Genomic DNA, 26,173 nt, shown 5'->3' on the forward strand with positions numbered 1-26,173 from the left:
TTGTTGATTCTTCACAAAAAATTACAGTTTTATATCTTTATGTTTGAAGCCTGAAATGTGGCAAAAGGTCGCAAAGTTCAAGGGGGCCGAATACTTTCGCAAGGCACTGTAAATGATTTAAATAAATAAAATTCTGGACAAATACTAATAGAGTACAGAATGAGAATGAACAAATATTTTAACTTTAACCTTGTATCACGCAGATTTCAAACATTACAAAAAACATGCAAAGACAAAAGATTTAACAATTAAGATAAAAAAGAACAAATGTAGGCTGTTCATTTCTTTTTCTCTGTGCTTTGATTCACTAACTTGAAGTCTAAGTACAAAATAATTTAACACTAGAGAAATGTTTTCAGGAAGAGCACAGGATTTTGTGTGACTTCCACTGGGCCAACATCGATTTCATCTTTGCCCCTTAAGCCCTGAGCATCCTGGTTGCAGCGGCATGGCTCTATTGTTAATAATCACAGACACTAGCTGAGGGACACAGACACACATACACACACACACACACACACATTACATCACGGCCTGAAGTAGGTCTTTGTGTTTGAAGAATGTAAAAGTATTTGATGTATATACAGAGGCAAATGTGTAGACCAGTGAGCCTGGGCAGCTCCTCTTCTGTCATCTGTAAATGCCACAGCAGCTCATCCCACAGTTGCTGTAGTAATGTCCTTGTTGTTTTCCCTGAAACTTTCCTCTTTTCTCATCTGCTGCTGCTGCATCATCTTGATGATGGACATTTCATGTTTCTGGATCAGACACACACGCAAAAAACGTAGATATTAAACTGTGAACATGAATGACAAACTTTATGGTCAAAGTGTGAATCTGGCTGTTTTGCAGGTTGCAGAAAGGTGGAAAGGGAATAGGGGAGGCAGAAATGGAGGGGGGGGGAGACAGATGTTGCTACATACACATACTGTGCTGAAACCACTGGGCCATCAGTAAAGAACATTTAAAAAGAACAGTTTTGGGAAATAAACTAACTTGCTTTCTTGCTGCAAGGCAGACAGCACCACGTAGATGTCTATATGTAAACGCTGCAGTGTAGCTACAGCCAGCTGTCAGTTAGCTTAGCATAAAGACTGGAAACAGAGGGGTGACACAATGTGTCTACCAGTACCTCTGAAGGGTGATACAGGGCTTCTTATTCAACTCACAGCAAAAGAGTGAATGTCTAATTCCCAAAATACTGAATTTGAGTTTGCTCCAACAGTGCTAAAGCAATAAAGGGAACATTTTTACACCATATGTATTTGTATGGCACTGTATGGCTGACTACATTAAAACAAAAACAGCCCTCATAGCTGTAACATGACAACTTCAGAGAAATAAACTGAAGGTTGTTGATGAATCTTTCCTGTTCTTCCCATAATGAAATGTAAAGGGAATCAACATTAATTAAAATAATTGAAAATTAAAAATTGTAAATAATTCTAAAAAGGTTACCAAACAATTATCCAGATGTTAAAGTTGCTGCATAATGCTAAAATGAGAAAATCTCTAACATGTTAAACATCCGTGAGACTTCTTACCTACATCGGCTGTATTGTCGGCCAGGGAATCAGAGTTCATTACATACTTGCTGCCAAATATCTGCACCAACTGGTCAAAAAACTTGCATTCCTGTTTCTCTCCTCTGGAAATGAATTTTGGAGTTTGTCAAAAGGGACAACGTTTTTCATGAAAGACATTTTGTCAACAAACAACTGCACTCACTTTCTGCCTTCTAGGAAGTGTCTGAAATTGGCCCTCAGCCTCTTTATCCTGGTCTGGCACTGTTCAGGAGTGCGCAGGTAGCCTTGGCTTGCCATGACCTGAGAAATCTGGATGAAGATGTGTTTGTTCTTGGTGCAGCCTTTCAAGTTCTCCTGGATTTCCTCACTCCCCCAAATGTCCAGGAGGGCCTCTGTCTCCCCGTCACTCCAGGGCAGCTTTGAGCTGTCAGCAACCCACTGGTTATCTGAGTCAATGAACAGAGCAGAGTTCACAGAATATAAAATATGAAATAAATAGAACAACTGCAATAACGAGAAAAGCTACACAGAGATACCAATATGCACAGCACTCAGTTACTACAAAATCATTCATGACTGACTTATGGATTCAGAGTCAGGAGTCTAGGAACCTCCAATGAGGCTTCCATACATTTCTTATACTGAAAAAAAGCCACCTAGCTGTTGTCAATTTTCGTTCTTTTCACCTTTCTTGTGGCCCAGTCCAGGTGTGTAGTCGTCCAGCTCATCTGTGACCGATGTGTCAGCAACTGAGTCATCTACTTTCAACTCCTTGCTGAAGATTTTCTCCATCTCACTGAAGAATTTAAATTCCTCCCTGAATTTAAAGGGAAAAAACTTAAACATAAGCTTAAAGTATGCAACCCTAGAGCAGCTGGTAAAGCTAATCCCATCCAAATCTCAAACACTTTCCATGACAATTAAACAACACAGACACAACAACAGAAGTTGGTCCAGTTCAGACATCATGTCAAAACAAAACAGAAATCACTTTACCAAAGAAAACACCCACTACACTTATCTAGTGCTGCTACAAAGCTAATGGATATTGCTAAATCTGAGTGCTTTAATTTTTACAAAAAAAAAAAAAAAAAGATTTCAACTGCATAAAATCCTAAAATCCTGACATATATTTTTACATTCATCCAAGATTTCTTTTGCTGTATTTATGAATATCGCCTGATAAAGCACATGCAAGATTAATGGAATATTGTGTGTTTGTTTGACATCTAACTAACCAAAATGGCCTCAGAATCTTATTAGCATGTATAATAAATGTGTTCATAAGAAATAAGAATAACTGTTTTGTGTTCACTGACTTTTCGTGGAGGAAGCCATATTTGAGGCGCTTGATTCGGGTGTAGCACTGCTCCGAGGTCCTCATAAATCCTTGGTCACTCAGCTTTTCTGAGATGTACTCAAACACATGTCGGTTCTTCAGGCAGCCCCTCAGGGTGAGTTGAACGTCATCTTCACCCCAGACCTCCAGCAGCGTGCGGGTCTCCTGGTCTGACCAAGGCGTCTTTCTGCTCAGGTCAGCCAGGAGGTGGTTGGTTGGAGGCTGCTCATCTAAAAGGATGAACAAGAAATCAGTACAAAAACTGTGTGTTGTCCAGAGGTGTAATAACACAAACCACCAATTGGATTTTGCACATTTAAACCTACACAAGTCAGAATCCTTCTCCATAAGGGCTTGAAAAGCGGCATCAGGAGCAGTACTGTCCACATCAGCATACACAGAGTCATCTCCGAGCACTGGAGCCAGAAGGGGAAAGTATCGAAACACAGCAGGACGTCCTCCACTTCTACAAAACATAAATCAAAGATAAGGTGAAATCACTGCCACCCACTCAACCGGTGAACCACAAACTCCTTTTATTTACCTCTGGTTGTTGCAGTAACGCCTGTAAGTCTTCTTCAACCTTTTGATTCGGCAGTGGCACTGCTCTGCTGTCCTCAAGTATCCCATGGTGGCCATTTTCTCTGATATGTCTGCAAATATGTGCCCATTTCGGACACAAGTTTTCAGACTGTGCTGCACGTCATCTGCAGCCCACACTTCAATGAGAGCCACTGTCTCTTCCTCTGTCCACGCTGTGTTGATGCCATCTATGCCTATTTCAGCTGGAATTAAAAAAAGATGAAGTTGAACCTGTGATGGAATGTTTATGTAATGGAGCATTCTGAGTGCTGTGTGAATGAATGGAAAGGACTCAACCTGTACACTGGTCTGTTTGTTCATCTCTTTCATCATACTCATCAATAGAAACTGCTTCCTGTCCCAGTATTTGCTCCAGCTGGTTGTAGAATCTATAATTGACTCTTATTCCACATCTAGAAGATGTGAAAACAGAAATATGAGCCATTATGAGCAAAGTGGATTATATTTACAAACAGATAAAAAGTCAAACTAATGGAAAGACTGATCTCACTTCTTTCTGTCATAGCACTGTCGAAAGTTGTTCCTCAGTGATTTCACTTTCCAGCGGCACTGCTCCACAGTTTTTGAGAAGCCAAGGTCTTGCATTCTCTCTGAAATGTTGGCGTAAACATGCCCGTTGTGAACGAAGCCCCTCAGCACTCTCTGGACGTCTTCATCGCCCCAGATATCAATAAGTGCCAGGGTCTCCTCATCTGACCATGAGTTGGGTGCTGCTTTCTCTGCTGACATGCTGATGTCTCCATCTTACAGTATAAACAGTTAGTTTCATTTTTTTGGTTTCATTTCTTCTTTCTCCTCATCTAATAATGCTTGTATAGTATAGATTAACTTCATCATGATAACCTCTACAGTGTTATTATGAGTTTGCATTAAAGCAAAAACACATTCTTCCTCTTACAAACAAAAGCTGAAGTCATGTGAAATAATAAACACCCTCAGCTCAAGAGAATCAGGGGGTTAGCTGCTACTTGGTCTTGGTGCTTATGGTGGCTAATGTTAGCTCATTTCAGTGTGCAGGGCTGTTAATAAGGCAACATGTGCAAGTACTGTAAAAATTCCCCTCTTAATTCAAAATGCTATATACTGTACAATGATATTAATGTACATTACTACATTAAGATTTACAGTTAAATGAGTCATATGTTACATTTTTGAATGTGTAAATCCTGACAGCGTTTGAGCTCACATCCATTTACTCCCACTGATGGTATGGCTTTGCCATTACTACACAAACTTCATTTAAATGTTACTATAATGACTATGATAATAATATATGATGCCAGAAGAATCGTTACGTAATGCCCTATAAACTTGTAGTTCCCATAAAGCAACCTCATAAGTGCATGAATGCGACACCAAAATCCAGTTTATCAGCACATTAACGTGCAGCAATTGCACACATTTTCCAACATGCAGCTGCCATAATTTTGCAAGGAACAATATTCTAGTTTTTGTTTCTCTTTTACATTTACACTACACATATTAGGATGGTGTAAATCTAAGACTAATTGCACCTACAATCAGCAAAGAGTGTAATATTGAGCATTGGTGCTGTTCTTTTCACTACAGTGAGTTGATAAGGGGATATCTTACCTGCGTCAGGAACTGATTCTCCATTGGAGTCTTCGGATATTTCAATGGAGTCAGTTACCACAGTTGAAGATGTTGATGGCTGCTTGTCCATGATTTGTTCCAGCAGATCATAGAATTTAAAATCGACTCTATCACTCCCAGATGAGCTGCAGGCAGCAAATACAGGTGTATTAACACCCAGACTACTGTGCAGATAACAAAACAAATATTCACATTCAGTTTTTACCTCATATTCTCCAGACACTGGCGATAGATAGATTTCAGCCGTTTAATCCTGGTATGGCACTGCTCGGCGCTGCGGGTGTAGCCGTTGGCTCTCAGTTTCTCTGATATTTCGGTAAAAATGTGGCCGTTGTGGGGATAGCGTCTCAGGCTTTGCTGGACCTAAATGGAAGCGAAATTGATGTTAAAGGCAGAAATATAAAATAAATACTTAAAATCACTTTAACAATCAAACTGATGAGACTGATCAGGCACCTGCAAGCTCCAGAATGCTATATTTATGTGGCTGATTTAATGGTCTCTGTGCTGCTTTGAGGTCTCTGTTGACAGAGACGCTCATGAGTTTTACTTTGCTTTTCAACAGGAGGAAAAAGCATCTGACATAGTCAAAGCTTTAATTCACAACTACATAAAATGCACAGTTAAAATAAGTCTGGTTTCAGGCCTTCTGAAACTCTGTCTGCATATCAGATCCTTTTAAGCAAAATAAGCAAAGTAACAATTTATTCTGATAAATCAGGCAAATTATCAAAGGTTTAACTACTGTATGTCTGTCAAAATGCAGGAGTTCCATTATGATACTATGCTTTACCTGTGCGTCACCCCACATCTCCAGAAGGATGATGGTCTCTTTGTCGGACCAGGGGACTTTCTTCCTTTCTTCTTGAACGCCCACAGCAGACTCTGATGGGGCACAAATAAAACCAGAAAATAAGAATCTGACACACAGGCACAATGATCAGTGAGGGCATGAGTAACAGCATGAGTAAAAACACCTCAGCCAGATATCAAAGTTATCCTCCCAGTTGCCCTGCAGTTGGTGGAAAACATTTGTTTACCATTCTCACAATGGGAGTAGGCAGGAAAGTCGTCATCTTCAGCCCGTGCTGGTATTTCATCCAACTGTGGTGCTGAAGGGAAGTTGTTCACTAAAATTCTCCCCAGTTCAGTGTAAAACTTGCACTCGACTTGCTCCTGACCCTTCATGCTAGAGTTTGGGGATAAAAAGAGAGCAGATGTACATTGTAAACTTGAAGTTTACTTGAAGTTGTCCTTTCACCCTTTCTGGGGTAAACATGCATACTTGTTTTGGTAGCACTGCCTGAAGCTTGACTTCAGCCTTTTCAGCCTTGTCTGGCACTGCTCTGGTGTTCGGGAGAAGCCCTGGGCAGCCAGTTTGTTAGATATGATGGAAAAAATATGTCCAGTTCTGTTCATCCCTCTCAGCTCCTGCTGCATCTTGTCTTCACCCCACAGGTTGATGAGGGCCAAAGTCTCCAAATCTGTCCATGGAACACTTCTCGTTCCTTAAAAAATGTGAATCAGATTGTACAGTATAATAAAATAATAAAACTAAATAACAGTATAATTAATGTATCATGATTGTATTGGACTATGTTTTACTAGACGCATATAATATGGTTGATAGCTGTATTTTTGTGCTTTGAGAAGTATTCATGGATATAGATACACAGCAAAGAAACACCTTATAGTAACAGAAACACCTATCAGTACTGTAATACAGTCAAATACAGGAAACTTGTTCTACGTTGAGATTGTTTCAGAGTTGAGTTAATTCAAAAATGACTTTTTCTAAGGATGTAGCTTGTGGTGATGCTACATTTCTCCGTGTTATGTTGCAACTGTATTCTTTTTCCTTCATACCCTGTGTATGCTATACAGCTTTTGCATCCACTGCGAATTCAGTGATTCTTTTTTTATTTATAAAAGGACAGACATGTTGAATGAATATTTTGGGTTACATCTTTTAATATCACACTAACTTAAACATCCAGCATCCCTATGGCTGCAGTGGCTTAATGAAATGTGACACAATACCGATTTCCAGCTGGCTCGTTTGGCCAAGAAACTGCAAGTCCTCATCTCCATCTCGGGACTCATCTTCATCGATGACCTCTTCGACGTCATATGTGACCTCTGGGACAGACGAAGGAACTGAGGAGACGAGGACTCGCTCTAGCTGCTCGTAAATTTTATGCTCTAGTTTGGAGTTTCCTCTGGTGGAGGAACAGGCAGAACACAGCAACTTGCTTCACAAGTTACAGCTTAGGTTTGAGGAAAATACAATTATTTGACAAATTTCAGTGATAGAACAAAAAGAAAAGAAGACAGCACTGAAAGCTGTCATTTTAAGCCCACCTGTTGTTGTTCTGGCGGAAGCATTTCTTTAGTCGTTTGATCCTGGTCTGGCACTGTTCCACTGTTCTCATGTAGCCCCTCTCTGCCATCTTCTGTGCAATCTGTGTGAAAATGTGACGGTTTTTTAAGCAGCCCTTCAAAGCCCGCTGCATCGAGTCCTTGCCCCAAATATCGAGCAGATGGAGCGTCTCCTCATCTGACCAGGGAACCTTTGTATCTGTTACAACTTTAAAGGAACCTTCTTGAGGGTCTAAAAAAGACACAAAGTGTTAATTAGAGGCCTGAACTTAGATTCATGTACCCAAATATCCCCTGAACCATATATAAACTGTACAAACCTGTATATTCTCCCCATATTGAGATTAGAGGAGATTCATCTGAGTTTTCATTAACGACTGAGGAATCCCTGTAAGGTAAAAGACACACCAAGCACAAATTTGACACGTTGGCTTACAAACCCTTTTCTTATTAGATCAAAATATAATGCTTTTCCATTTGGGTCAAAAAAAAAAAAACATTAGAAAGACTGAGCATTAAATTATTTTAAAGCCACAGGTGACAAATATCTATTTCCAAATTGTTAAATTAATAAAAAAAAAATTTTTTTAAAGTGACAATAATACTAAAAATGATTCTTGGCACCTGAACCAATAGGAAGCCCTGCTGCCATGTCAATGAAAATCTGAAAATCTTACAAGAAGGCTGATGCATCCACAGGCTGCTTGGTAGGAATGTCTACACCTCCGCTCAGTTTCCTCTTCCTGAGAAGCCGCTCTCCTCTCAAGTTTCGGCTGTCCTCATTGGCTGGTGACTCTTTGTCGGCAGCCTCATTAGATGTAGTGAGGTCTATGGTTTCATCACATAGACGTGTACTAACTAAGTTTGGCATTTTCCTCTCCTGAGAAATGTTCCCCCCTCTAACCTGCTGCTGCCAAATGCCAGAGTCACTTGTCTCCTTGAGACTTTGCCTGATGGTTTGAGAGCACCTCCTGTTCGCCCTCTCCAGGCTGCTTGTGTTGATGACAGCACTGAGACATTCTCTGTGCTCCGGAGAGGTTGAGTCTTTGAGAGTTGGTGAGCAGGAGGCCATGTTCATGATAGGTTTGGTCCCAGGAGGCAGTGACAGGGAGGAGAGGATGTAGTCGTCCACTGGTAATAATCCAGGATCTGCAATTGAAAGTAAAGATGGTTAATTAGGCCCAAACATAAAATGTTGAGAAGGAAACTACTGTTAAACTTTCAAACTGAATGACAGAAGAAAAGCTATTGCAACTGCATATTCACCTTCTCTTAAAAATGTTTGAATAGTAATGATTTTCTGCTATGAGGAAACCAACCTATAGTCAGTTTTCTTTGCTTAAGGATTTGCAGTTTCAGAAACATGGAAAATTATATATCCAATATGAATCCTGAAAAATCTTTTTAACTTAATGCAGATGAAAAACAATCTTTTGTTAAAAACTGGTGTTCTTAAATGAGAAATGAATATTTCTCTCTGTTTGGTTGGACATTTTTCAGCATAGGTACTTTGTTTTGTTGACTTAATTACAATATATATTAACTCCCACTACCATGAGCCTACAGTACCTTTCTTTTCAAAATGACCGAGATTTCTGTGGTGTTCCAGTACAGCCTTCATGTCCTCTGGTGGGAAAAAGTACTGTAAACAGTCATCTAGGAACGACGGAGCACCTCCAAGCAAAGCTGCCAACTAAGAAGAGAGAAAAATGACATATTTCCAAGAACCCTGCATTCATTTATTAGGCTGGCAATTTATTTTTCTACGGGCAAATGAGTAAGTAAGTAAAAATTAACTTATATGGCGCAGTTCTAAACCAAAGTTACAAGGTACTTTACAATAAAAGAAACAAAAACAAAAAGCACATAAATAACTTTAAGACAAATTTAAAACAAATAAATGAGCAACAATTAGATAAAGGCAATAGAAATAGGCCAGAAAAAGAACCAGAAACAAAAAGACAGACGCACAGATGCACTGATGCCCTAATCATTGCCAGTTACTAATGCCTGTCTAAATAAATGTAAGTTTTTTTTTTAAGTTTTAAGTTTAATTTAAGTTCTGGTTCAAGATCAGGGTGTGGAGTCATTTTTCAGTCACTCTTGTGGACAGGGTCTTTAAGTCTGCTATGAGTTAGCAACAGTCAGCTAAGGTTATCCATTCTGATTTGCCTCAGTCATTAAAGTGATATCTAAACAATTTAACCCTATTAAACCATTTGTATCATATTTGATACGTGAGGTTTCTGAGCAAAAAAAATCACCAAAAACCCCCATATATCAAATGTGATACAAAAAAAAAAAAGAAATAATCTAAATAATATGGCAACTCTATTCCTATATGCCTGGACTGTCTGTCTATGCATATATGGCAAATGAAAATCGTGAATCATGAATCATGATTTATATTTTGTATTTTCCTAAAAGGTTTAATAAACATCTCAGTTCCAAAAAATTAGAATGTTCTGGCGATTTTTTGATGTGTCAGGCTTTACAGGGTTAAGTGACTTTTTAGCCAAACAAAACAAGAATGTATGCAGGTATATACAGCACCTATCTCCCAAAATGGCACCCCCATCCCAACATTCAACACTGTGTGATGTACCTTGACATTCTCTACTGTAACTTTGGATGCATATACTATCCTATGTTTCAGGAAATTAATCAGCATCACATTAGATCCTCATGTATCCATGTGAGAAATAATCAGTGTAAATGTGGTTTAATGTATTGTTTTCTCATTATTTAATAAAGAAAGTCACTTTCGGCTTTTCCCGTTTTAGGGGTCGCCACAGCGAATTGTCACACTGACGACTCGCATGTTGACATTTGGCACGTGTTTTACGCCAGATGCCCTTCCTGACGCAACCTGGATTCAAACCCGGGCGCCACGGCGAGAGCGCTGCGCCTTAACCACTAGCCTACCAGGGACAGCATCATTATTTAATATCTTTATTTATTATCTGTAATTTTATCTAGTGTGTTTCTGCTACTAATTTACTGTAACTCTGCTGTAGCGTTTCACTTCAACTGCACGGTACAAAAAACAGAGCAAGGGCAACACAGTCCACTGGGATACTATGGTGAAACTGCAACCACTTAACCCTCCTCTATATCTGTCTCTAGGACAGCAGTGCAGACAGACGAGCATCTGCATTGAGCCTACGTGCCAGTCCCTCTGAAAAGGCAGTTGGATTTGAAACACTGCCACAGCTGCCTCCTGGTTATACAATGACTCTGGAGCATGTGGTTTATTTTGATGGTGAAAAAAAAGCTGAGGAACAACAAGCAGCGCAGACCTCCCACAGGGCCTGATAGTCTCACATCAACACTGTAGTGGGGAGTTTACAAAATGTGGATGTACATGAGCATGATTGCCAGCAGCAAAACGCTGTAGTGTGGTTATGAAAACACGCTGTTTTGATAATAGCACTAAAGAAAGGCTCACAGGGTCATCAACATCAGTGTAAATGTACAGTAGCATATTTTATGCTATTATTTCATCAGATATGTTGGTTACAAATTCAATTCAATTTTATTTGGAAGTAACAAATGCATGGACCTGTTTTTCAGCATCACTTTGAGAAAGGAAGTTCCTGTTTTTGGCAGGTGAAAGAAGGCAGTTCTAGAGACTTGGTTTATGTGTGATTTAAAGGACATATTCCGGTAAAAAATGACTTCAAGGTTACCCAAAGCAGTACTGGAGGCCAGAGCTATGTCATCTAGAATAACTGAATTGTTAGATAGTATATTTCTAAGGTTTTCAGTCAAGTATTATAACATGCATTTTGTCAGAGTTTAGAATTAAAAAATTACAGGTCATCCAGGCCTTTGTCTGGAAGTGTCCTTGAGCAAGACACTGAAGCCCCCAAGTTGCCTGTGATGGCGGTGCGTATGCACACAGCGGCCTGGAGCCCCTCGGCTCCAAACAAAATTTAATTGGTCGTGTCACAATGTTACAATGACAATAAAATAAAGCTGCTTCTTCTTCTCTTCTTCTTGTCTTTAAGACATGCTTGAAGTTTGACCAGTTGACCAATTGATCTGATTCATCTGGGTTCATAGATAAATACAACTGAGTATCATGGAAAACTATGCTGTTTCCTGATAATATTGCTTACAGGGAGCATGTACAAAGTGAAGAGAATTGGACCTAACACAGAGCCCTGTGGAACGCCGTGACTAACTTTAGTCTGTGTGGAAGATTCATCATTAATGTGAACAAATTGGAATCTATCTGGTAAATAAGATTTGAACAAATTTAGTGCAGCTCATTTAATCCCAATAACATGTTCTAGTCTTTGTAATAAGATGTTGTGATCAGTGGTGTCAAAAGCAGCACTGAGATCTAAGAGGACAAGTATGGAGACAAGTCCTTTGTCTGAGGCTAGGAGGAGATCATTGGTGACTTTCACCAATACAGTTTCTGTACTATGATGGACTCTAAAACCTGACTGAAAATCCTCAAACAAATCATTCTTGTGCACGTGGTCACATAACTGCTTTGCAGCAGATTTTTCAAGGATTTTAGAAATAAAGGGGAGATTGGATATTGGTCTATAATTAGCTAGGACACCTGGGTCAAGAGTAGGCTTTTTGAGTAGAGGTTTAATTACAGCAACCTTAAAAGCCTGTGGAACATAACCTGTTAATAGAGGGAGGTTAATCAGATCTAGTATGGATGTGTTGATTAGGGGTAAAACAGCTTTGTCAAAGAGACATTTTGATGATTTAGATGAAGTAATTGTTGTCAGCTCAGAGAGATCTATGGGAGAGAAGTAGTCCAAGTATAAATGAGGTCTTACAGATGTTTCTAAAGCCTATGCACTTGATGATACATCTGTGAGAATTGTGGGAAGGATCTGACTAATTTTTTCTCTAATAGTTGTGATATTATTTGTAAAGAAACTCATGAAGTCATTACTACTGAGATTTAATGGAATATCAAGCTAGGACAAACTCTTAGCGGAGCGCCACCTCCTTTCCATTTTTCGTGATGCCTGCTTTATGGAGCGGAGCTGCGAGCTGTACCACGGGGCTAGCCTCCTCTGTTTCACTACCTTCTTTTTCAGAGGGGCAATGGTATCAAGTGTATTACGCAGGAAGGCTGTAGTACTATCAACAAGATTATTGACTTGTGTGGGAGTAAAGTTAAGGTGGCCTCCTTCCACTGTGTAGGCAAACGGCACTGAAGTAGATAAAGACGGAATTATTTCCTGAAACTTGGTAACAGCATTGTCAGATAGACATCTACTGTAGTGGAATTGTTTCCCACATAGAGTACAATCTATTAATTTAAATTCAAAAGTTATTAGAAAATGGTCAGACAGAAGAGGGTTTTGAGGAAAGACTATTAAGTGTTCAGTTTCAATGCCATATGTCAGAACGAGATCAAGAGTGTGATTAAAACAGTGAGTGGGTTTATTTACAGTTTGAGAGAAGCCAACTGAGTTTAACAATGAACAGAATGCATTGTTGAGGCTGTCATTGTCGGCATCTACATGAATATTAAAGTCACCTACTATGATTATTTTATCTGTACTAAGTACTAAATCAGACAGAAAGTCTGAGAATTCACTTAAAAACTCTGAATAAGGAGCAGGTGGATGGTATACAATAACAAACAGAACAGGCTTTTGAGTTTTCCAGTTTGGGTGTGAGAGACTCAGGGTGAGACTTTCAAATGAGTTATAACTATGTTTAGGTCTAGGGTTGATTAATAGGCTTGAGTCAAAGATCGCTGCCACGCCACCACCTCGGCCTGTGTTTCGAGGGATGTGACAGTTACTGTAACTAGGTGGAGTGGCTTCATTTAGACTGACATATTCTTCCTGCTGTAACCATGTTTCAGTAAGACACAATAAGTCAATGTGATGTTCACTTATCAAATCATTCACTAACAGAGATTTAGATGAGAGAGATCTGATATTTAATAGTCCACATTTGATTGTCCTATTACTTTCTACTATAAGAGGAGTCATCTTAATTTTAATTAGGTTCTTATGAATAACTCCTCTGGAGTTGATTCTTGATTTATATAATTTAGGTGGGTGGGGGGCAGACACAGTCTCTATGGGGTACTGGGAGCGTTGGGTGGGTAGCATCTGCAAAGAGACCACAGAGAGGCGTGTAAGACTGCAATGCTGCATCCTGGTCTCAACTCTGGGTTGTCATAATTTAGGTTGTAAAATAAACTCGTCCAGATTTCTAGATATGAGAACTGCACCACCCAAAGTAGGATGGATGCCGTCTCTGCTAATCAGACCAGGTTTCCCCCATAACGTTTTCCAATTGAAGCCCACATCATTTTCTGGGCACCACCTAGACAGCCATCGGTTGACTGATGACATGGGGCTAAACATGTCATCATTGGTCACATTGGGTAGGGGTCCAGAGAAAACTACGGACTCTGACATTGTTTGGGCAAAGATACACACCGACTCAAAATTCCTTTTAGTGATGTCTGACTGGCATAGACAGGAGTCATTAGTGCTGACGTGAATAACAAAGGAGCAAACAATGTTATTAGAGTGAGGCACATTATTGTGTTTACTGTGTAACTGGGTTATATCGTGTACCAAGCTAGACGTAAAAAAAACATGGCACCTGTGTGATATCTGGAACTGGCAGCAGCTCATCCAGTCTTGAAATGAATTCCCACACGAGCATCTCAAGTGCTGCATCGTACTTTGATCCAAAATACACAGGGAAGATTTCCTACAATTGACAAAAAGTGACAGAGAGATTAAGAAAGAGATAAATTTATGATATATCATTGGAGTTTGATTTCTCTGATGTACAGCATAACTTTCCTCACTGCACTTGTTGCTCCTTGTTTTGTTTTACTGAATCAGTGTTTGTCTCACCTTCTTAGCAGGGTTTTGAAACAGAACAATGAGCACAGAACAATGGGTTTCATTCACCAACATCTTCCTCAGTGTTTTCTTTGTAGGTTGTTCTTAAGAAAGAACTAAGGAAAGTTTATGCCTGATTCATGAAAGCATTCTTAAACCGAAGAATTGTTCGCACATGTTCTTGTATTGATAAATCCCGCATGTTCGTAATTTGAAAGCGTGTGCCAGTCCTTCCTAATTACCGTAGGTTAACGCCCCAACCAATGCCCATAAAATGGCATGAGACTGGGCCATGTGCATATAGGAATCTCAAACACAAACTGAAAAGAAAAGAGAAAAATCTAAAGATGGCAGAGCAACAAACTCCAAACCAAAGATCAACTTGTGAAATGGAGAACAGTGAATGAACTGCCATATTTAGTAGCATCAGTAATATAAACTAAAACAAAAAAGGCGCATGGGATGCTCTTGCTCGTTGTGTGAACACTGTATAAGGTGAAGGGTGCACAACTGTTGAATTAAAAAGCTGGTTTGAGGCAACAGACACAGAAGAGAGATGCTGACCAGTGGAGGAGGACAGGCTGGCCCAGAGTTATCTGAGCTGGACCAGCGCATCGGGGCCATACCAGCTCTCTCGGGTGTGCCATCAGCTGAGCGAACTTCCATGTTTGCACCCGGGTCCCTTCAACTGCCCCGGGTCTGATCTCAGATGTGGTGCTGGACAACCAAACACTTACACAGACGGCATCCACACTGACCAAAATATCCAAGAGACACTTAAAGAACATAACAGAAATTACATGCACTTAAACATATTTGTTTTTAAGAAATACGTTTCCTAATTCTAAGCTACAAATAATCATACTGTGAAAGTTCATTTTAAAACCTTAAAAACAAACAATTAATTGCTTGCTGTAATTTTTAGTGCAGTGTTTGTAAAATACTGGGAAAAATGTTAAAGAAATACTAATAATGACAAAACTGTTATTGTAGCTGAAATATTATATTATGTAGCTGTATAACTGAAGAAAACTAAATAACTAGTTATTTCACAACCATGTCGGTGCTCAAACGTGTGTAAGTGTGCTCTTGAATATGCATATATTCTGTTCTTACCTAAGAACAAATTCCAGATAAGAAAACATTGCTGGATGCAAGAATCTTCGTGAAAACTTCATAAGTCGGTTTTACAAACAAATTTGTTCTTAAGAACAGTTGGTGAATGAGACCCAGGGAGTCTGGCAAAACCTCTTAAATGGCGCTGCTGCCTTTTTTATTGTGGTTGTAATTCTGTCACAGCTGCAGAAACAATCCAGTTAACCCACCATCGACAGGACACACGTAATTCTTTACAAACATTAAACCAAAGACCCATTCTGAGCATTCTGTAGATCTTTAGACATACTGTATCATCATGAGCAGCATCTCTACAATGATTGTGACATATTCCCACCTGACAACAGATCGAAGGAAAACATTCGAAGGAACAGCTAAAATATCTTCACCTCTACAGTTTCAAGTCCAGTGAGATGTTTAGTCAATTTTAATGTGTGGCAGATCATCTGGAATCATGTACGTATGCACATCAACAACTTATCTTCACTGAAATGTGCAAAAATCTTTTCCCCTTCTCAGCTTAAAGGAAAGATGGAAAAAAACATTATGCAGTGAGCGTCATCTCACCTCGAAAAAATATTTTCTTTCAGAGGGATCCTCCAGTAATGAATGCACCAGCTCCACAAAGTTCACCTCAGATTCCTCCACTTGGTTGATTGTTACCTGAAACATACACACATACACAACATGACACAAAAATGCTCAAATTAAGGTGATGGGAAGCAAACAAGACTTGTAACAATTTCTGTAAATATACTGTGGTGTACATTTTAAAAATCTATTTCATTGAAGCCATAAACAGTCATGATTCCTGACACAGCTCTGTGTTTTGACTCTTTCTTCTCCTGCCTTTTCCCTCATCATCATTTCCTCCGAGACTGTTATTTATGTTATTTTCTAGACATTTTGAGGGACTGTCTTTACCTCATCCAGCCTCAAGATGTCATCTGGCTCTTTCCGTTAACCTTTGTTCTCAGACACCTTGCTCCCATTATCCTCATCAACCACACCTGACTGTTTCTGTTCTACCTTGTGTTTACCTGTTTGAATTACTCTCCTGTTTTGGATATTCTGCTTGGTGTCTGGACTTTGTTTCTTTGCCTTTGCCCCTGGATTGTTTGCCTGAACTTGCATTGTTTCTCTATATTATCGACTTCGGTTTGGACTCTGACTTTGCCTCCTGTCTTCCCTGCCACTTTCTTGTGTTATTTTAGTAAATTGTTTCTTTGCATCTGCCAGTCTGTCTTCCTGTTGTGTCTATGTTTGTGCCAGTTCCTCCATTTTCTGTTTCTTGTGAAATGTGACAGAAAACAATTAGAAACAAGGTTTGAAATGGTTTAAACAACTCTCACACACACCAGGGAAACAGCTGTGTTGTCAAATAACAGTTTGCTTACATGGTGATCCATGACAGTGCTCACTGGTGCTTTAATTCTATCCAGATGTGGCTGAATGGTCTGCATATCCACTGGGTGCTCACCTCGACACATCTCCAGAACCAGCTGGTTTTACACAAAAAAAAACAAAAAAAAATCACACGTCTCATTCATAAACCTCCTGATGAAACAATAAACCTCCAGCTACTTAAATGTTGCTTTATTTTCTGTGCAACTTCAATACATGTATATGCACAATTAAATAATGTTTGACTTTTTCTTCAGGGTTTGACTTTTTGTCCACCTACATTATATAGGTAGAAAGGAAAGCTATTGTTATTGTAATACTGAATTTACACTGTTATTATCTACCCATGAACTTTTTGTGCTTTTTTTATTTTAAATTTGCACATTTAATTTTATTAAGGGTATTGATAGACAATGGGTAAAATAAGTTTCAGCTCAGAATCACTGGGCAGAGAATATTACAGACCCGGGCTCTGAGTCCCAGAATAATCTGAGCCCTTTGACTGTAGCTCATCAGCTCTGGGACCAGCTCTGTCACCATGGTAACAAACTCCTCCAGCATCCCATAGCGGTCTACAAGTCCCTGCTGCACAATTTGCCACACTGCTGCTGACAAAAGCTGCAAGGGCGGGGCCAGGAGGCGAAGATATCGGACTGGAAGATCATTACCTGAAGTAGTGGGAACAAACAAGAAGTAAACGTCAAAAATGGTCAAACTTTTAATGTAACTGGGGACTTAAACTATTGATCCAGACTTTAATCTGGATTGTATAACTGTGCATCAACAGGCAGTAATGTAACTAATTCTCATAACTACCCACAACATGACACAAAAAAGTAGGAGTAAACAAATCAAGACAGGGATTTGTTGTGCCTCTAAAAAAACCAGGGTACACAATACACCTGCACAAATTGCTATCAGCCGCACAACAATTTTATGGTCCATAATGCTTGTCACAGGTATGTAGATGATATACATTTAGTTATTATCCATTGATTTAGCCATTTATGGATTCAGTATCTATAGTTTTACAAGACTTTTGTAGGCAATATTGTAAATGAATCAGCAGAACTTCTTTAGGGATATATTGGATTTTTATGATGGTTGCATCAATGTCCAGGAGAAACCTTTGTCAGACACGTTATTAACCAGATAAGCACAAAAAGACTATTAACTATAACTATTTTGTGGTGACTATTCTCATAATTAATTAATCTGCCCATTACTTTCGCAATTAATCTGCTTAGTTTACAAAATGACCATCATTATTTACCAGGGTCTAATGTAATATCACCACGTTACTTGACGTTTTCTAACAATCTCTCCAAATTCGAACTATCCAAAGATCAGAACCTGAAACTAAAATGAGAGAATATTTAGCATTTTGCTTTAAGAAATTACTGATTTGATGAATCATTTCATCAGTTGACTAAATGTTTCAGCTCTGTGCATGAGAGGCTACTTCACTTTAATATGTTTGGGGATACATAAGACAGGAATACCTGAATTTTGATGTTTAGACAAGCAAAAATGATCCAAAACCAACTTCAAAAAGCTACTTTAACTATACAACACACAATTAGTACTCCAACAAGCAATCTATGTCAGCAATATCCGACTGACATGTGCTGGCCAAGAGCACACTATGCATAAGTGAATTAGATTTCTAGTAGCAAAGTGCTAGCTGAAATAATAACATGAGGATGGATGCTGCTGTCAGGTGCACTGACAGCAGCATCCATCAGTCTCCTAGCGCGATTTACACAGCAGGATACTGACTCCCGCTGTAGGCTGCACAAGCTGTTGAATTTCTGACAGATATTCTAAAGGAAAAATAGAATAACGTGTAATCAATGATAATATCAGACTATACAGACATTAATCCATTGAATCCCCGAAGGAGTGATGGAAAACATCCTGTACTTTAGATCCCAATAAGCTCGTTGTAGATCAAGTTTGTCCTTAGAACACTGCAGGAACATTATTACAGAATATACGATGTAATTTCCCTTGCGTGTTAAGGTCATTGATGTCAACACAGAGATCGCGGATCATTATAAGACTGATATTATTTTTCATTAAAGTACACGCACCTCGGCTGCTTCCACTCTCAGTTCCGCGTTTTATTTCCATTTAGCAGTTGATGGCAAAAAAAGACAGACCAGACGTGCCCGACAGGTTATAGCGATCAGAGGATCAGAGGAAAAATAAGAAGACTAATTAATCAATTCTGCTAACATCTGTGTAATAAAACATCCATGTGCGATCGACAACCCGCAAAATGCAATTGCAATTTTGCTGGGAGCATTGACAGGTTCTTATTTTTTCGAGCACTGGAAGGAGACACAGAACAAAGGTTTCTGGTCTCATCCGCCTCAGTCCAGATCACGGCAAACCCTCTTTCCTGGTTGGCTGTCGAAGACCGGATCAACCAAGCAATTCGCACAATGTACGGGTAGATGGCGCTATCGACTTTCCATTTCCACCAGGTCTGCTTTTAAATTTGTAGGAATATATAACGTGGTAAAAGGAGAATTTAGATTCTTTCTAAAGTAACACTATCACTATATTAAAATGTTCAAATACAAGCAAAAGTCCTGCACTGAAATTGTTAACTTAAAACTACAGTCAAATACAGCACAATTATGTGCATAAGTCAAAGTACACTATGCCGAAAAAGTACACTTTAGTGACTGTTATCTTATTGCAAATTAAAATTTTCCTCAGACCGAAGGCTGAATGGAACGAATCGCATCTAATTTATTTATTTCCTTTGCAAATCTCTTTCTAATATAGTTTTAAAGGTGCTACATAAATAACATTAATCATTATTAATGTATAATCACCATTATTGTAGCTGGTTCAATATTCATCTTCAAAATAACTAGTAATGATAGTTGTGATGTATGTACATAAATGTAGTAGAGTAAAAAGAACAATATTATTACAATTAAAGTACCTTTTACTTCAGTACTTTAGTAAATACACAACAGTATGAAGACATATACAGATATCTTGTTTATATATAAATCTTATTTATTTGTTGTTCAGATATTAATCTGTTTATGTAGTAGCTCTTTATGGCTCACTCCCTTGCTTGTTTAGTAAATTACTTTCACTACTATTGTGTCTGTAAATGCGTGGTTCAGTAAAGAAGGGGAAAAAGGGCAGGGTTGATATAAAATCAGGGAACACATAAATGTAGCCCTGTGTAGGGTAAGGTGGAGACATTTGCAACACTTTTTGCACTTTGCTCAGTTACTCAGAGATTATGAACACTCAACCTACACAATTTTAACATTTTAAACATAGTACATCTGTCAGCTCCTTAACCATTCCATTAAAACATGTCTAATTATGATAATAAGTTCAGAATTTGCATTTGAAGAGACTGGGGACAGTTGCAGCATCCATTAAAAAGGTACTCATGAACTCACATTTGTCTGGATTTTTTAACTGTTTTACAAACAATGTACTGTCTGTGTCTATGAAAATCACAGTTAATTTGACTCTCTGGGGGTCCAGTAGGCTACCTTGCTCTCAGTGGCTGTTCGATACCTAGCTCCTGTCTTAAATGAAAAAAAACAACAACACACACACACGTACACTGGTACAGGGTGATGTGGCAAATAGCGAAGTCCTTTGCCACTGACCTAGCTTTAACTGCTCTGCCATCCCGGACCAAATCTGATGCCCATGTCAGAAAATGTAGGCTAGGGGGATACTCCTATCAGTGAACTGTTTCCTCACTGGCATGCTGAAACAAGGTGAAATAATAAGTGAGACAACATTAGTATTTCCATATTGGGTTAAATAGGATGTGAGGTTAATTTTGTTATTATTGTTGTATCAGTTTTTATATGATGCTGAGTGGGGACAGTTCCCACATACTGTCTCTACTCCCACCAGCCATGATACAATTCTTTATACTAGCTTACTACAGTAACCTTAACACATGCTAGATATGTCATTTAACAGTAAACAAAACAATTACTAAAATATGTAATCAGACAGGATAGTAAAACAAGAAATACAATCATGAAAGAAATTACTTTCATATTCCAAAACACTTTAGGGAGGAATAGGTCCAGAAAGCACTGTTACAACGGTCCCTTGTTACAACTGTCCCCATGTTACCCAAATTAGCATTAAATAAAAACTATTAATGACATTGTCTTTCAAAGCATCTATGTTTCTTTTAGTGCCCAAAACCTTTTAAGAGTACTGTATGATTGCAAAGTGAAGGACTCTAGATGCTACATGGGGCCCGCAACCATTTGTGTCCGCAGTAAGAGACTTTGCGGAACTGCCACTTCACTCCGGTACTGTAGAGGGCGCTACTATAGGAAAAACAAACGAAGAAAGCTGGATCACAACCACGTAATGTCCATGCAAATTCCCAGTAGTCCAGGTCATGGGAAGCTGAAAAAAACGTAGAAAAAAAATCATCTAGACTTGATTTTAGGTAGAAGACGTTTCACCTCTCATCCAAGAGGCTTCATCAGCTCGGTCCGACTGGTGGTGAAATACCTCCTGCTCACCACCAGTCGGACAGAACTGATGAAGCTTCTTGGATGAGAGGTGAAACGTCTTCTACCTAAAACCAAGTCCAGATGATTTTTTCTACTTCACACAACCACGTGATATTTATTGTTACTACAGGTAAGATGGCAGTGTACAGTGATTCATATGAACGCCTAAATTAAATTCTGGACGATGAAGAGGAAGAAGAGTTGTGTTTGTGGTATTTACTGCACAAAGAGGAATCAAGATGATGGTCCGCTCGGCCTCAAAACCACAGGAGGAGAGAAGATGGAGAGTTTATTAAATTCGTGAAACCAATGCGCCTCAGCAATGGTGAGATGCACTTCAGATCTGTTTGTATGTCTGCAGATCGGTTTGATGATTTACTGCATCGAATCAAGCATTTTGTTAAACATGCCAACAGTATATGCCTGTTACATGGTGATGAGCTCATCAACACTTAACAAGTTGGCCTTTTATCGCCAGTCCTGAATGTTTGCTGGAGTCTCTTCCTGTCCTGTTTGGTTGTGGAGCCAAACCAGATAGTGATGGAGGTGCAGAGAACAGACTCGATGATTCCTCTGTAGAACTGTGTCAGCAGCTCCTGGGACAGGTTGGACTTCCTCAGCTGGCACAGGAAGTACATCCTCTGCTCTGCCTTCTTGGTGATGGTCCTGATGTTGGATGTCCACTTCAGGTCCTGGGAGATAGTGGAGCCCAGGAACGGATGAGGGGGTGTCTTCCTCAAGTCCACTGTCATCTCCACTGTTTTGAGCGTGTTCAGCTCAAGGTTGTTGCCACCACACCACAGGACCAGCTGTTGAACCACTCCGTCTATAGGCCGACTTGTCACCATCTCAGATGAGACCAATGACCGCTGTATCATCTGCAAATTATAGGAGTTTAACAGAGGGGTTCTCTGACTGTTCAGTCATTTGTGTAAAGGGAAAACAGCAGTGGAGAGAGAGCACACATCCCTGGGGTGCACCTGTGCTCAATGTGGTTTTCCCCAGCCTCACCTGCTGCTTCCTGTCTGTTAGAAAACTGGAGATCCACTGACAGGTGGGGGCAGGCACAGTGAGCTGGGTCAGTTTAGAGTGGAGGATGTCCAGGATGATGGTATTGAATGGCGAGCTGAAGTCCACAGAGAGGACTGGTGCATAGGTCCGGTCCCTAGGGAGTCTAGGTGGATGTTGACTGCATCATCCACTGACCTGTTTGCAGGGGGTCTACGGTGTCCTTCAGGTGGGCCAACACCAGACCCTATAACTATAGATGGATTGGGTTTCTTGGGGACCGGGATGATGATGGAGCGGTTGAAGCAGGAGTGGACCTTCACACAGCTCCAATGATCTGTTGAAGATGTGAAGATGTGAAGATGGGGGGCCAGCTGATCAGCACAAGCTTTCAGCTAGGAGTGGGTCACACATCCGGGCCTGGTGCCTTTATTTTTTTGTTTTTTAATATGGCCACGCACATCGTTTTCACAGATCTTCAGGGGTGGGGGGGCTGGGGGAAGGGAGGTTATCATGGGGGGAGCAGCTGTTGGGTCAGCGGTGAGGTAGGTGAGGGGTGTTGAGCTCTGTTTCTAAAACCGACAGTAAAACACATTCAGGTCATCTGCCAGTTGATGGTCTTCTACAGCAGGGAGGGATGGTTTCCTGTAGCTAGTGATATTTTTCAGGCTTCCTCACACAGATGAGGGGCCATTGGCTAAAAACTGGTTTTTCAGCTTTTCAGAGTAGCTCCTCTTTGCTACTCTGATCTCCCTTGTCAATATGTTCCTGATCTGCCTTTACAAGATCCTGTCCCTGGCCTCCTCTTTGGCACAACAAAAATGCTGGAGTTTTACCATGAACCATGTCTTGTTATTGTATGTGCAGAAGGTCTTGGTGGGCACACATATGCCCTCAAAAAAAAAAGCTGATGTAAGATGTTACAGTGTGAGTGAGTTCATCCAGGTCTGTAGACACAGCCTCAAATACACTCCAGTCTATGCAGTCCAAGGACTGTAGCTCTGACATTGCCTGCTTGGTCCAACTCTTCACTGTTCTGGCCACAAGCTTTGCAGCTTTAAGTTTCTGCCTACATGTTGCATACAATGGAGCATGCAGTGATCAGACAGACTGAGGACTGGGGGACAGAGAGATATGTGTCTTTTATTAGCAGTGGTCCGATGTGTTTTTGTCCCTGGTGGGAGAGCTGACATGCTGTCTGTATTTGGGCAGCTCATGGGTGAGATTTGCTCTGTTAAAATCCCCTAGAGCAATTGTTTTCTTTGTTTATGTATTTATTTTTACTGTTGGGTGGCCAAAACCAAATGGGAGACTGTAGTATTGAAATGGGCACATTTGAAATATTTAGCTTTATTTTGAAAGTTTAGCCCCATTCAAATGAATGGGAAAATTCTACTTCAGCATACTTTCAGCTATCAAAATGTTCAGCTCTTCAAGGACATTCATGCTTCTATTCAGAACCTTTGTAAACTTCATACTTTTGAAATATTTAGCTTTATTTTGAAAATCCTGCCCCATTCAAATGAAAGGGGAAATTTGTACTTCTGCATACTTTCAGTTATTAAAATGTTCAGCTCTTCAAGGACATTCATGCTTCTATTCAGAACTTTTGTAAACTTCATACCTTTGAAATATTCAGCTTTATTTAGAAAATTTTGCCCCATTCAAATGAATAGGAAAATGTAACTTCAGCATACTTTCAGCTATTTCAGCTATTAAAATGTTCAGCTCTTCAAGGACATTCATGCTTCTCTTCAGGATTTTTGTAAACCTCATACCTTTGAAATATTTAGCTTTATCTTGAAAGTTTTGCCCCATTCAAATGAATGGGAAAATTCTACTTCAGCATACTTTCAGCTAGCAAAACCATTCAGGTGTCAAAATGTTCAGCATTTTCAGGACGATCTTTCAGCAGTCAGCATCCATACGCATTTTCTTCAGAAAATGCATTTCTCTAGTTAAATTTGGCTTGCTGACGTCCAGTCACCACCTAATCCAGTACAATTACCAAAGAATATAGAATGACAGGGAGTTTAGTTAGGAATATGAATAGTCAATTTTCAGTATTTCTAAGTTATTTTAAATGATTAATTAATTACAATGTGCATTCATACTATGGGGTAAAGGAAGATCAAGTTTTTTTCCTTCATCTCTGACATGGTACATTATAAATGCAGAAAACTGACATGTTCAGTGTTCCCATTAATAGTGGTACTGATAGTGCTGCATTCCTACCTGACAACCAGCACCACACTAGTGCCTTTTCGAATGGAATTTCACCTCTAATATCAATGTTATCTTCGTTTCCCTGGTAAATTCACCTTTACATCAAAGACAATTTTCTAAACTGACTAAATGGGCATCTGAAAATTGCAGAGATCGAAATAAACATCAGAGAGGTGTAGACAGCAAACGTCTGAGAAATCACAGGGAGAAAATCAAGTCACGTTGGAAACAGAGACTGCGAAAAGTTAACAGCTGTAGTGTAAAAGACACTGGTGAGGATGATGAAGAAATTGACAACAGTTCCACTGAAGCTAATCCAAACTTGGCTGGAGAAGCATGGACTGTCACCATTCACTTCCTCTCCCAATTCTGAAAAAGACTGCGCTGCAAATAACAGTGGTGAGCATTTCTTGCATTGTACACATTTTTCATTCATTTGGCAGTGTCATTCTGGAACAAACTCTTCACTTCTGTTGAATGAATTCATCACTAACTCTTCTGTTTGCCGCCAGCAGAAACAGCTGTTGAGGCCACCTTTCAGCCACCCAAATGCTCAGAAGGCTCAGTGGTAGGAGTGAAACAACATCTGGATCTCAGTAGAAGCAAGGAGCCATCAGACCAGAGCACGATTGAGTCCTCAGCAGAAGGCACAGCTGAAGTATCTCTTCTATTCTGCAAGAAATCTACAAGAGCCAACAAAAACACCTGCATGGTGTGTGGCTGTGTGGCAAGACTTTTCCATCCTGTTCTGGTTTAAGTAAACATCGTATTGTTCACACCTCTGCATGCCCATTCAGGTGCACTCAATGCAACAAAACATACAAAAATCAAAAAGACCTGAAACAACACTTCCTGCATAACCTTAATGTTCCGTCCTCCACTTGCAGCCTTTGTGAAAAAAGATTTAGTTTTCAGGCTTTGCTTAGAGTTCATTTGCAACATCACACTGGACAGAGGCCGTTTGCGTGCTCATACTGTGACAAGAGTTTCCTGACAAATTCAGTTTTTGTGCATTCACACTGGTGAGTGCCCATAGGCCTGTACTTTATGTGACAAGAAATTCACCGAGCTGTATCCGTGCACTGTGCATCTCAGGATGCATATGAAAGAGAAGCAGTACCTGTACAGCCCATGTGGTATGTCCTTTTGTAGCTCTGGGGCCTTGCTAGTGCATTCACACAGGTGAGCGACTGCATCAGTGCGAGTCTTGCGGAAAAAGTTTCACCACGGCTATTCGACTGACGGTGCATTGGAGATACCACACAGGAGAGAGGCCGTATTCTTGCTCACAATGTGACAAATCATTCCACTGTGGTTCGGGACTGAAGAAACGCATGAGGACATACAGGAGAGAAACCGTTTCAGTGCCTGATATGTCACAAGACATTTTCCCAAAAGTCAAATGTGAAAATACACCTCAAAGTCCACAAGAACATCTAGCATACTGTTGTAGGGGAAATGTTCTTATCACGTACACTGTATCAACCTGTCAGGTTTGCCCAGCTACACCTTCCTCTCTTCTTTTTCCTCACACTAGCCTAGCCCTTGCACTGATTACACTATTCAACACAC

General features: G+C 39.9%; 1 protein-coding gene across 2 annotated transcripts; it reads right to left on the reverse strand.

Moving 5' to 3' along the window:
• Nucleotides 1–712: 712 nt before the first annotated feature.
• LOC109959929 (uncharacterized) lies at nt 713–19,225 on the reverse strand. 2 transcript variants are annotated; one of them, XM_020599695.1, is made up of 24 exons: nt 18,929–19,225; nt 17,301–17,503; nt 16,829–16,933; nt 15,999–16,094; nt 14,068–14,178; nt 9,031–9,154; nt 8,139–8,610; nt 7,782–7,849; nt 7,444–7,693; nt 7,123–7,301; nt 6,368–6,590; nt 6,123–6,271; nt 5,876–5,967; nt 5,288–5,445; nt 5,062–5,207; nt 3,959–4,211; nt 3,745–3,860; nt 3,410–3,650; nt 3,192–3,331; nt 2,846–3,095; nt 2,213–2,343; nt 1,729–1,972; nt 1,545–1,648; nt 713–758 (listed from the first exon to the last, which is right to left on the reverse strand). In XM_020599695.1, exons 1-24 carry the CDS (start codon nt 18,966–18,968, stop codon nt 751–753), a joined length of 3,903 nt encoding a protein of 1,300 aa, XP_020455351.1. In that variant the 5' UTR covers nt 18,969–19,225; the 3' UTR covers nt 713–750. The 2 variants fall into 2 exon arrangements, with proteins under 2 accessions (XP_020455351.1, XP_020455352.1); XM_020599696.1 differs by lacking the exon at nt 17,301–17,503.
• Between the last annotated feature and the right edge of the window lie 6,948 nt (nt 19,226–26,173).

The sequence above is a fragment of the Monopterus albus genome, unplaced genomic scaffold (genome assembly GCF_001952655.1).
Source record: "Monopterus albus unplaced genomic scaffold, M_albus_1.0 scaffold41.1, whole genome shotgun sequence".
In the NCBI taxonomy this organism is placed as follows: domain Eukaryota; kingdom Metazoa; phylum Chordata; class Actinopteri; order Synbranchiformes; family Synbranchidae; genus Monopterus; species Monopterus albus.